Genomic DNA, 12500 nt, shown 5'->3' on the forward strand with positions numbered 1-12500 from the left:
AGAGCACTAGAGAGGATCAGAGTGCTGGAGGAGAGGTTGAGATGGAGGGGGAGTTACAAAAAACAACCCATTAGCGAGGTGGTCACCCCAACAGAACAGCCCACCTCAGCTCCTGACAAATGTATTGACACCACAGCAGAACAGTCCAACCTAGACCCTGACATAGCATCAACATCACAGCAGAACAAACAAATGAAGAACCCCAAGCGCAGGGGATCTCACCCCCTCTGAGCACCCCTCCTGTCAGCCACCTGATAGCCCTCCTGACAACAGCCCCACACCCACTGAGGACATACACAAGACACATATTGTACTCCTTATGGACTCAAACGGGAAATATACACAAGAAAATAAACATTTTCCCGAACACAGAGTGTCTAAACTCTGGTGTCCAAACACCCAGAGCGCCCTAGACCTTCTGTCTGAGGACCAACTAGGGTCGCCCAGCCACATAATAATACACACAGGCACAAATGACCTGAGAGCACAGCAGGAAAGGGTGGCCAAAGCACTCAAGGGAGTGATTGAAAAAGCTTCTTCTACTTTCCCCAACGCACAAGTGGTTATCTCCACCTTGCTACCACGAAAAGACTTCCACCCTGCTACCATACAGCGGATAAACAGAAGTATTTCCCATGACTGTGCCTTAAAACCAAATGTTTACCAGGTACACCACTCTACCCTGGACTTGAACAGCCTTTATGACCAGGTCCACCTATGCAAGGCAGCAGTGCCCACCTTCGCCCGGACTCTGAAGGACATCACCCTCAAACGCAGACCCAACACTGCACACAGGAGCAACAGATCAATAGACACCCCGCCCAGACCAGCAAGACACTCTCCCAGACCTACGGGACGCGAACCCACTGGTTGCCCTCTAGGTTACAGAGAGCTGGTAGTCCCATCCACCAAACTACCAGGTGTGAAACAGAGAAGATGCTAATTTGATATAGAGCAGACCTAACTAATTCTGTTAAATTAATCAATACAGGAACATTTTACATTTGTCTAAAAACTCAAAAGGAAATGATCTTAACAGAGAAATATGTCCTCCTGTGTGCTACCTTTACCCCCCCTCCCCCCACACTAGAATCCCCATACTTTAATCAATAATTTCCAGCCCCAGGGACATGTACTAGTCTGTGGCAACCTAAGTCAACCCACTGACAACCCTATCAGATCACAGCATAATCACAGTCTACTTGAACAGAGCAATACTCAATCATAAGGCATCAGAGCCAAAGGAACTAAATAATATTAAGACATGCTGTAGATGAAAGGAATGCAGTGTGGAAACCTACCAAAAAACAATTAGGCAACAACAAATTCAATCACTTTTAGACAACTTCCTTGACAAAATAGTGAAGGTGTGAACCTGGCAGTGTAACATCTAAACAGTATATTTGACCTCTCAGCTTCCCTATCAAATTTAAATATCTCAAACAGAAACCCGAAGAAAAACAACAACAATGACAAATGGTTTGATGAAGAATGCAAATTCCTAAGAAAGAAATTGAGAAACCAGTCCAACTCAGAAAACTTTCACTATCGTGGATCACTAAAACAATACAGACATACACTATGGAAGAAGAAGGAACAGCACGTCAGAAATCAGTTCAATGTAAATTAAGAATCCATAGACTCTAACCACTTCTGGGAAAATTGGAAGAAAAAAAAAACACGAAGAAGGATCTATCCAAAATGGAGATGTATGGGTAAACCGCTTCTCCAATCGTTCTGGCCCTATAACAAAGAACAAACAGCAAAGACATGATCAAATACAAATCTTAGAATCAACTATTAAAAGGCTACCAGAACCCACTGGATTCTCCAATTACATTGAATGAACTACCAGGACAAAATACAAACCCTCCAACCCAAAAAGGCCTGAGGTGTTGATGGTATCCTCAATGAAATTATAAAATATATAGACCACAAATTCCAATTGGCTATACTTAAACTCTTTAACTCTTGATCCTACTTGAGACGCAGACGTCCCACCTAGAGCTCTGGAAATGCAAATGCGCTACGCTAAACGCTAATAGTATTAGTTAAAACGCAAACGTTCATTAAAATACACATGCTTGGTATTGAAATAAAGCTACACTAGTTGTGAATCTAGCCACCGAGTCAGATTTTTAAAATGCTTTTCGGCGAAAGCATGAGAAGCTATTATCTGATAGCATGCAACACCCCAAAAGACCCGTAGGGGATGTAAACAAAAGAATTAGCATAGTCGGCGCTACACAAACCGCACAATAAAATATAAAACATTCATTACCTTTGACCATCTTCTTTCTTGGCACACCTTGATGTCCCATAATCAATACTGGGTCTTTTTTTGGATTAAATCGGTCCATATATAGCCTAGATATCGATCTATGAAGACTGTGTGATAAACGGAAAAAAATAGCGTTTCATAACGTAACGTCATTTTTTAAAAGTTAAAAAGTCGACGATAAACTTTCACAAAACACTTCGAAATACCTTTCTAATGCAACTTTAGGTATTACTACACGTTAATAAGCTATAAAAATCATCAGGAGGCGATGTAAATTCGATAGCTGGTCGTGTGGAAAAAATGTCCGGAAAAACACAGAGACAATGCCTCAAGTTGGTGGTCGGAGGGAATCGGTTCCCTTTGGTCGGTTCTACCAAGAATCAAATCAGAATCAAATGAGAAGACTCTATACATCCTGTGGAAGCTGTAGGTACTGCAACCTCGGCCTCATTTAATACGGTTCACCTTTAACAATGGGTTGAAGTGGCGCATGGATATTTTTTTCCATCTCCAGTGATCAGATTTTCCTGCGCTTTTCGATGAAACAGACGTTCTGTTATAGTCACAGCCGTGACTTAAACAGTTTTGGAAACGTCTGAGTGTTTTCTATCCACACATACTAATCATATGCATATACTATATTCCTGGCCTGAGTAGCAGGACGCCAAAATGTTGCGCGATTTTTAACAGAATTTCCGAAAAAGTAGGGGGGAGGCTTAACAGGTTTTAACATCATTCTCAGCCCTGGCATATTCCCCAATATTTGGAACCAAGGACTGATCACCCCAATCCACAAAAGTGGAGACAAATTTGATCCCAATAACTACCGTGGGATATGCGTCAACAGCAACCTTAGGAAAATCCTCTGCATTATCAATAACAGCAGATTCGTACATTTCCTCGGTGAAAACAATATACTGAGAAAATGTCAAATTGGCTTTTTACCAAATTACCGTACGAAAACACATATTCACCCTGCACATCCTGAATTTACAAACAAACAAACCAAAACAAAGTCTTTTCATACTTTGTTGATTTCAAAAAAGCCTTTGACTCAATTTGGCATGAGGGTTTGCTATACAAATGATAAAATCCATGTACACAAACAACAAGTATGCAGTTAAAATTGGCAAACAACACACACATTTCTTCCCACCGGGCTGAGGGGTGAGACAGAGATGCAGCTTAAGCCCCACCCTCTCTCTTCAACATATATATCAACGAATTGGCATGGGCACTAGAAAAGTCTGCAGCACCTGGCCTCACCCTACTAGAATCTGAAGTCAAATGTCTACTGTTTGCTGATGATCTGGTGCTTCTGTCCCCAACTAAGGAAGGCCTACAGCAACACCTAGATCTTCTGCACAGATTCTGCCAGACCTGGGCCCTGACAGTAAATCCCAGTAAGACCAAAATAAGGGTGTTCCAAAAAAAGGTCTAATCGCCAGGACCACAAATAGGACCACAAATACCAATTCCAATGTCCTGGAGCAAACAAAAAACTATACATCCCTCGGCCTCAACATCAGCGCCACAGGTAACTTCCACAAAGCTGTGAACGATCTGTGTGACAAGGCAAAAAGGGCCTTCTGTGCCATCAAAGAAACCATAATATTCAACATACCAATTAGGATCTTGCAAAAATACTTGAATCAGTTATAGAACCCATTGCCCATTATGGTTGTGAGGTCTGGGGTCCACTCACCAATCAAGAATTCACAAAATGGGACGAACACCAAATTGAGACTCTGCGTGCAGAATTCTGCAAAAATATACTCAGTGTACAATGTAAAACGCCAAATAATGCATGCAGCGCAGAATTAGGCCGATACCCGCTCTGCTCACAAACACAAACAGACCCCACAGAGCCCTAGCACAGCAATACAATGAGACCAACATAATCATGAGAAAACAGAAAGATAATTACTTGACACATAAAATAATTAATAGCAAACTAGAATGCTATTTGGCCCTAAACAGAGAGTACACAGTGGCAGAATACCTGACCACTGTGACTAACTCAAACTTAAGGAAAGCTTTGACTATGTACAGACTATGTGAGCATTGCCTTGCTATTGAGAAAGGCTGCCGTAGGCAGACCTGGCTTTTAAGAGAAGTAACAGCCCACAAAATGAGGTGGAAACTGAGATGCACTTCCTAACCTCCTGCCTAATCAATGTATGACCATATTAGAGACACATGCTTCCCTCAGATTACACAGATCCAAAAAGAACTTGAAAACAAACCCCATTTGATAAACTCTCATATCTACTGGGCTCTGTGGGGTGTGTTTGTGTTTGTGAACAGAGCCCCAGGACCAGCTTGCTTTGGGGACTCTTCTCCAGGTTCATCTCTCTGTAGATGATGGCTTAGAAATTTAAGGTTTGGGAATTGCTTCCTTGTAGGTGGTTGTAGAATTTAACGTATCTTTTCTGGATTTGAATCATTAGCGGGTATCGGCCTAATTATGTTCTGCATGCATTATTTGGTGTTCTACATTGTACACGAAGGATATTTTTGCAGAATTCTGCATGCAGTCTCAATTTGTCTCAACTCAGTGGCCCTACCCATGTGAACAGATATTGGTTGTGAACTATGAAATATGCCCTTCTCACCAAATTAAATAAGCCCTTTACGAAAATTTAACATTTGTATTCCCGGGGATGTGAGGATGACAGTCTACATGTTAAAAGGGCTAATATAAAACTACAGAACTAAGTCAACTTCAGCGTGATGGCAACTTGGTATGAACTTTGAAATCTTACTCACTAAAGAAGTGATACCTCCTAGACGTTGAGTTAGCAGCAGTAGCTGTAAACGCAGGGTAGGAAAGGACGGACAAAGTATCTATTCTAACACATGACGACGGTACTACAGCGTATCCATCTACCACAAGACATATACTTCAAAGGACAAGGCAGGAAATCTGTTGGGCAACATGGCCTTCCATCTACGACCAACCTATTGACGCATAGCTCAGAGTAAATATTTCTTGCATTTTCCTTTTCCAAATGTGCGGTTATTTAGAATGCATAAGATTCTGTTTTTACGATAGCATAGCTTTACAAGGTTCGAGGTCTTCCCGCACTTTCATTCAAACCCCAACCACCTTTCTTTGTGTAACCAGCCATCATATCTGTTCCGTCTGCTAGGGACGTTTTCTTCTATGACATCTGTGTGATTGTTTAGGTATTAGTAAATAAATAACTGAACCAAATTTTGTATTGCTGATTCAACTTTTTAGCCAGGGTTCAGGAAGATAACCAAGAGTTTACCATGTTCAGATGAGACTGAATAAGGTGACGATTAATAATGGACTGCTGTTGACGTAAAAGATTACCAGGTCTTTCAGAGTTTATTCGGAAGATAACAGCTCTATAAACATAATTTTGTGGTGCCCTGACTTTCTAGTTAATTACATTTACCTGATTAGTTTAATCAGGTAATATTAATTACATAGAAATTATTTTATAGAATATCACTTAATCCGGCATAGCAAAGACACAACAACTGTATGTTTGTTTATTCCAAGTGTAACTCTATGTTGTTGTTTGTGTCGCACTGCTTTGCTTTATCTTGGCCAGGTCACAGTTGTAAATGAGAACTTGTTCTCAACTTGTCTACCTGGTTAAATAAAGGTGAAATAAAATAAAATAGAAAAAGTGAGTGCTACGGGATGACAGTAATTTAGTTCAGTTACCTTCACTTTCATGGGTACAGTAACAATGGTTAACATTGTGAAGCAAGTGGGGACAACAGACTGGGATAGGGAGAGATTCAATATGTCTGTAAACAGTCCAGCTAGCTGGTCTGCATATGCTAATGAGAGGATATGACATGCATATACTGGTAGATTTGGATGGAAAGCACTCTAAAGTATCCAAAACTGTTAAAATAGTGTCTGTGAGTATAACAGAACTGATTTGGCAGGTGAAAACCTGAGAAAAATCCATTCAGGAAGTAGGTTTTTGGGGGGGTTTGTATTTTTCTATTCAATGCCATTACAGTATCCATTGACTTAGGATTCAAATTGCAGTTCTTATGCCTTCCACTAGATGTCAACAGTCTTTAGAAATTGTTTCAGGCTTGTATTCTGATAAATGAGGGGTTAAGACCAGTCTGAATGAGTGGACCCTGACGTGTCACAGAGCTTTTTCATGCTCAATCCCGAGAGAGTGCCTTTCTTGTTTACCTTTTATATTGACAACATTATTGTCCGGTTGAAATATTATAGATCATTTAGGCTAAAAACAACCTGAGGATTGAATATAAACATCGTTTGACATGTTTCTATGAACTTTACGGATACAATTTGGATTTTTTGTCTGCCCGTTTTGACTGCGTTTGAGCCTACTGAAGAAAACGCGAAAACAAAACAGAGGTTTTTGGATATAAAGAGACTTTATCGAACAAAGGGAACATTTATAGAGTAAATGAATGTCTTCTGAGTGCAACCATATGAAGATCATCAAAGGTAAGGGATTCATTTTGTCTCTATTTCTGACTTGTGTAACTCTTCTACTTGGCTGGCTACTGTTTGTAATGATTTGTCTGCTGGGCTATGTTCTCAAATTATCGTAAGGTATGCTTTTGCCGTAAAGCATTTTTTAGTCTGACACGTGGTTGGAATCACAAGAAGTTAATCTTTGTTTTGTTCTCTGAATTTTTATAATGAGTATTTCTGTATTTGAATTTGGCACTCTGCAATCTCACTGGATGTTGGCCAGATGGGACGCTAGCATCCCACATACCCTAGAGAGGTTAAAAGGCTTATTCACGTTGGTCAAGGAGAGCTCACAATTCACATGAGCGATGCCGTATCGGTGGCACTGTGTTTTCCTCGAAGTGGGCGAAGAAGTTGTTTCGCTTGTCCAGGAGCAAGACTTCGGTGTCCGCGATGTGGCTGGTTTTCCATTCATAATTCGTAATTGTCTGGAGTCCCTGCCACATACGTTTCATGTTGGAGCTGTTGAATTGCGACTCAACTTTGTCCCTGCACTGACGTTTTGCCTTTTTGATTGACTTACAAAGGGCATAAGTGGACTGTTATTACTTGACCATATTCCCAGTCACCTTGCCGTGGTTAAATGAGGTGGTTCGCCCTTTTAGTTTGCTCCCATCTATCCACGGTTTTTGGTTTGGATATGCTTTAATTATCACAGTGGGAACAACATGCCCTATATACTTCCTGATGGACTCAGTCACCGTGTCAGTGTATATATCAATATGTCATCATATCCCGGTCTGCATGTTCAAAAAATCTTGAAGGACGGATTCCAATTGGTCAGACCAGCATTTAACAGTCCTTATCACGGATACTTCATGTTCGAGTTCATGCCTAAAGGGAAGGGAGGAGCATGATGGAGGTGCGATCTGATTTGCTGAAGGGAGGGCGGGAAGGGCCTTGCTGCCGTCCTGGAAGGGAGAGTACTACAGGCAATGTGTTGATAAAACTTCGGCAATGTTTTCCTCAAATATACTTAGAATAACATGTCCAATTCATATAATACTACAAAGGACATTCTGAGTAAATATTGTAAAAAACAACAACAACAAAAATAATAATAATGTGAAGTTGCTTAGGCGCAATGAACAGAGCGACAGAGATGGCCGCCTCGCTTCGCGTTCCTAGGAAACTAGGCAGTTTTTTTTTTTTTACGTGTTATTTCTTACATTAGTACCCCAGGTCATCTTAGGGTTCATTACATACAGTCGAGAAGAACTACTGAACAGAAGAACTACTGAACAAGAATATGAAAGCGGATCCTGTGTTCTGCCTTTCACCCAGGACAACGGAATGGATCCCAGCCGGCGACCCAAAAAAACGACTTCGTAAAAGGGGGAAACGGAGTGGTCTTCTGGTCAGACTCCGGAGACGGGCACATCGTACACTACTCCCTAGCATTCTTCTCGCCAATGTCCAGTCTCTTGACAACAAGGTTGATGAAATCCGAGCAAGGGTAGCATTCCAGAGGGACATCAGAGACTGTAACGTTCTTTGCTTCACGGAAACATGGCTCACTAGAGAGACGCTATCGGAGTCGGTGCAGCCAACTGGTTTCTCCACGCATCGCGCAGACAGAAACAAACATCTTTCTGGTAAGAAGAGGGGCGGGGGCGTATGCTTCATGGTTAACGTGACGTGGTGTGATCATGACAACATACAGGTACTCAAGTCCTTCTGTTCACCTGATTTAGAATTCCTCACAATCAAATGTTGACCGCATTATCTACCAAGGGAATTCTCTTCAATTATAATCACAGCCATATATATTCCCCCCCAAGCAGACACATCGATGGCTCTGAACAAACTTTATTTGACTCTTTGCAAACTGGAATCCATTTATCCGGAGGCTGCATTCATTGTGGCTGGGGATTTTAACAAGGCTAATCTGAAAACAAGACTCCCTAAATTTTATCAGCATATCGATTGCGCAACCAGGGCTGGAAAAACCTTGGATCACTGCTATTCTAACTTCTGCGACGCATATAAGGCCCTGCCCCGCCCCCCTTTCGGAAAAGCTGACCACGACTCCATTTTGTTGATCCCTGCCTACAGACAGAAACTAAAACAAGAAGCTCCCGCGCTGAGGTCCGTTCAACGCTGGTCCGACCAATCTAATTCCACACTCCAAGACTGCTTCCATCACGTGGACTGGGATATGTTTCGTATTGCGTCAGACAACAACATTGACGAATACGCTGATTCGGTGAGCGAGTTCATTAGAACGTGCGTTGAAGATGTCATTCCCATAGCAACAATTAAAACATTCCCAAACCAGAAACCGTGGATTGATGGCAGCATTTGCGTGAAACTGAAAGCCCGAACCACTGCTTTTAATCAGGGCAAGGTGACCGAAACATGACCCAAACAGTGTAACTATTTAGCAATCAAACAAGGGCAGTATAGAGACAAAGTAGAATCTCAATTCAACGGCTCAGACACAAGAGGTATGTGGCAGGGTCTACAGTCAATCACGGATTACAAAAAGAAAACCAGCCCAAACCAGGATGTCTTGCTCCCAGGCAGACTAAATAACTCCTTTTTGCCCGCTTTGAGGACAATACAGTGCCACTGACACGGCCCGCAACCAAAACATGCGGACTCTCCTTCACTGCAGCCGACGTGAGGAAAACATTTAAAGGTGTTAACCCTCGCAAGGCTGCAGGCCCAGACTGCATCCCCAGCCGCGCCCTCAGAGCATGCGCAGACCAGCTGGCTGGTGTGTTTATGGACATATTCAATCAATCCCTATCCCAGTCTGTTGTTCCCACATGCATCAAGAGGGCCACCATTGTTCCTGTTCCCAAGAAAGCTAAGGTAACTGAGCTAAACGACTACCACCCCGTAGCACTCACTTCCGTCATCATGAAGTGCTTTGAGAGACTAGTCAAGGACCATATCACCTCCACCCTACCTGACACCCTAGACCCACTCCAATTTGCTTACCGCCCAAATAGGTCCACAGACGATGCAATCTCAACCACACTGCACACTGCCCTAACCCATCTGGACAAGAGGAATACCTATGTGAGAATGCTGTTCATCGACTACAGCTCGGCATTTAACACCATAGTGCCCTCCAAGCTCGTCATCAAGCTCGAGACCCTGGGTCTCGACCCCGCCCTGTGCAACTGGGTACTGGACTTCCTGACGGGCTGCCCCCAGGTGGTGAGGGTAGGCAACAACATTTCCACCCCGCTGATCCTCAACACTGGGGCCCCACAAGGGTGCGTTCTGAGCCCTCTCTTGTACTCCCTGTTCACCCACGACTGCGTGGCCACGCACGCCTCCAACTCAATCATCAAGTTTGCGGACGACACAACAGTGGTAGGCTTGATTACCAACAACGACGAGACGGCCTACAGGGAGGAGGTGAGGGCCCTCGAAGTGTGGTGTCAGGAAAATAACCTCACACTCAACGTCAACAAAACTAAGGAGATGATTGTGGACTTCAGGAAACAGCAGAGGGAACACCCCCCTATCCACATTGATGGAACAGTAGTGGAGAGGGTAGTAAGATTTAAGTTCCTCCACGTACACATCACAGACAAACTGAATTGGTCCACCCACACAGATAGCATCGTGAAGAAGGCGCAGCAGCGCCTCTTCAACCTCAGGAGGCTGAAGAAATTCGGCTTGTCACCAAAAGCACTCACAAACTTCTACAGATGCACAATCGAGAGCATCCTGTCGGGCTGTATCACAGCCTGGTACGGCAACTGCTCCGCCCACAACCGTAAGGCTCTCCAGAGGGTAGTGAGGTCTGCACAACGCATCACCGGGGGCAAACTACCCGCCCTCCAGGACACCTACACCACCCAATGTTTTAGGAAGGCTATAAAGATCATCAAGGACAACAACCACCCGAGCCACTGCCTGTTCACCCCGCTATCATCCAGAAGGCGAGGTCAGTACAGGTGCATCAAAGCTGGGACCGAGAGACTGAAAAACAGCTTCTATCTCAAGGCCATCAGACTGTTAAACAGCCACCACTAACATTGAGTGGCTGCTGCCAACACACTGACTCAACTCCAGCCACTTTAATAATGGGAATTGATGGGAAATGATGTAAAATATATCACTAGCCACTTTAAACAATGCTACCTAATATAATGTTTACATACCCTACATTATTCATCTCATATGTATATGTATATACTGTACTCTATATCATCTACTGCATCTTTATGCAATACATGTATCACTAGCCACTTTAACTATGCCACTTTGTTTACATACTCATCTCATATGTATATACTGCACTCAATACCATCTACTGTATCTTGCCTATGCCGCTCTGTACCATCACTCACTCATATATTTTTATGTACATATTCTTTATCCCCTTACACTTGTGTCTATAAGGTAGTAGTTTTGGAATTGTTAGCTAGATTACTTGTAGGTTATTACTGCATTGTCGGAACTAGAAGCACAAGCATTTCGCTACACTCGCATTAACATCTGCTAACCATGTGTATGTGACAAATAAAATTGGATTTGATTTGATTTGATGTCTATATGTGCCATATTGTCCATTATAGGGACAGTGGAGAGCAAAAGAGAAAGGGGGTGAGAGAGAAAGGGAGATAGGAAGGAGGGAGGGAATGTGAGAGAGAAAGGGAGATAGGAAGGAGGGAGGGAAAGTGAGAGAGAAAGGGAGATAGGAAGGAGGGAGGGAAAGTGAGAGAGAAAGGGAGATGGAGGGAGAAAGGGAGATGGGAAAGTGAGAGAGAAAGGGAGATAGGAAGGAGGGAGGGAAAGTGAGAGAGAAAGGGAGATAGGAAGGAGGGAGGGAAAGTGAGAGAGAAAGGGAGATAGGAAGGAGGGAGGGAAAGTGAGAGAGAAAGAGAGATAGGAAGGAGGGAGGGAAAGTGAGAGAGAAAGGGAGATAGGAAGGAGGGAGGGAAAGTGAGAGAGAAAGGGAGATATAGGAAGGAAAGGAGATGGAAAGTGAGAGAGAAAGGGAGATTAGGAAGGAGGGAGGGAAAGTGAGAGAAAGGGAGATAGGAAGGAGGGAGGGAAAGTGAGAGAGAAAGGGAGATAGGAAGGAGGGAGGGAGGGAGAGAAAGGGAGATATGGAGGGAGGGAAAGTGAGAGCGAAAGGGAGATAGGAAGGAGGGAGGGAAAGTGAGAGAGAAGGGGAGATTAGGAAGGAGGGAGGGAAAGTGAGAGAGAAGGAAGATAGGAAGCAGGGAGGGAGGGAAAGTGAGAGAGAAAGGGAGATGGGAAAGCGAGAAAGCGCGCGAGAGAGAGAGAGAGATTAGATGAGGAGAGAAGACAATAGACTGTTCTATTGTGCTGTGTTCAACACAGGGAATCATTCTACTCTCTCGCTGTGATGCAGTTTGACTGACACATGAAGAACCTCAATTATAGTCAATTCCCTAATTTCCACAGTCGTTACAGACACAATCATACTACAACAATACTTAACTCAACACACACACATAGCTAGAAGCACACTCCTACACACTCAATAACAGAGTTAATTAAACAAATACACCATAACATGTTTCAACAAAACCAAACAAATTTTTCGTAAATGATCACATGGCCACACACACACACACACACACACACACACACACACACACACACACACACACTGACCGGGGCACTTCTTGTCATTGCAGGAGCGGACCTCCTCTCCGGAGCCGTCACAGGGGTAACCCTGTATCCCTGTCCCCTCACACATCCGGAAGCGACGCTGCCACC

At 43.4% G+C, this 12500-nt stretch overlaps 1 protein-coding gene across 10 annotated transcripts in view; it reads right to left on the reverse strand.

Annotated features, from left to right (window-relative positions):
- LOC112236880 (adhesion G protein-coupled receptor B2-like) overlaps positions 1 to 12500 on the reverse strand; it is a 507905-nt gene that overhangs the window by 181185 nt on the left and 314220 nt on the right. For all 10 annotated transcript variants that reach the window (XM_042295299.1, XM_042295295.1, XM_042295293.1 and 7 more), the window contains one exon: positions 12396 to 12500. This exon is cut by the window's right edge and continues 60 nt beyond it. In XM_042295299.1, coding sequence (XP_042151233.1) covers positions 12396 to 12500 — 105 coding nt within the window. The remainder of the gene's footprint in view (positions 1 to 12395) is intronic.

This window comes from Oncorhynchus tshawytscha, linkage group LG13, assembly GCF_018296145.1.
Source record: "Oncorhynchus tshawytscha isolate Ot180627B linkage group LG13, Otsh_v2.0, whole genome shotgun sequence".
NCBI lineage: Eukaryota > Metazoa > Chordata > Actinopteri > Salmoniformes > Salmonidae > Oncorhynchus > Oncorhynchus tshawytscha.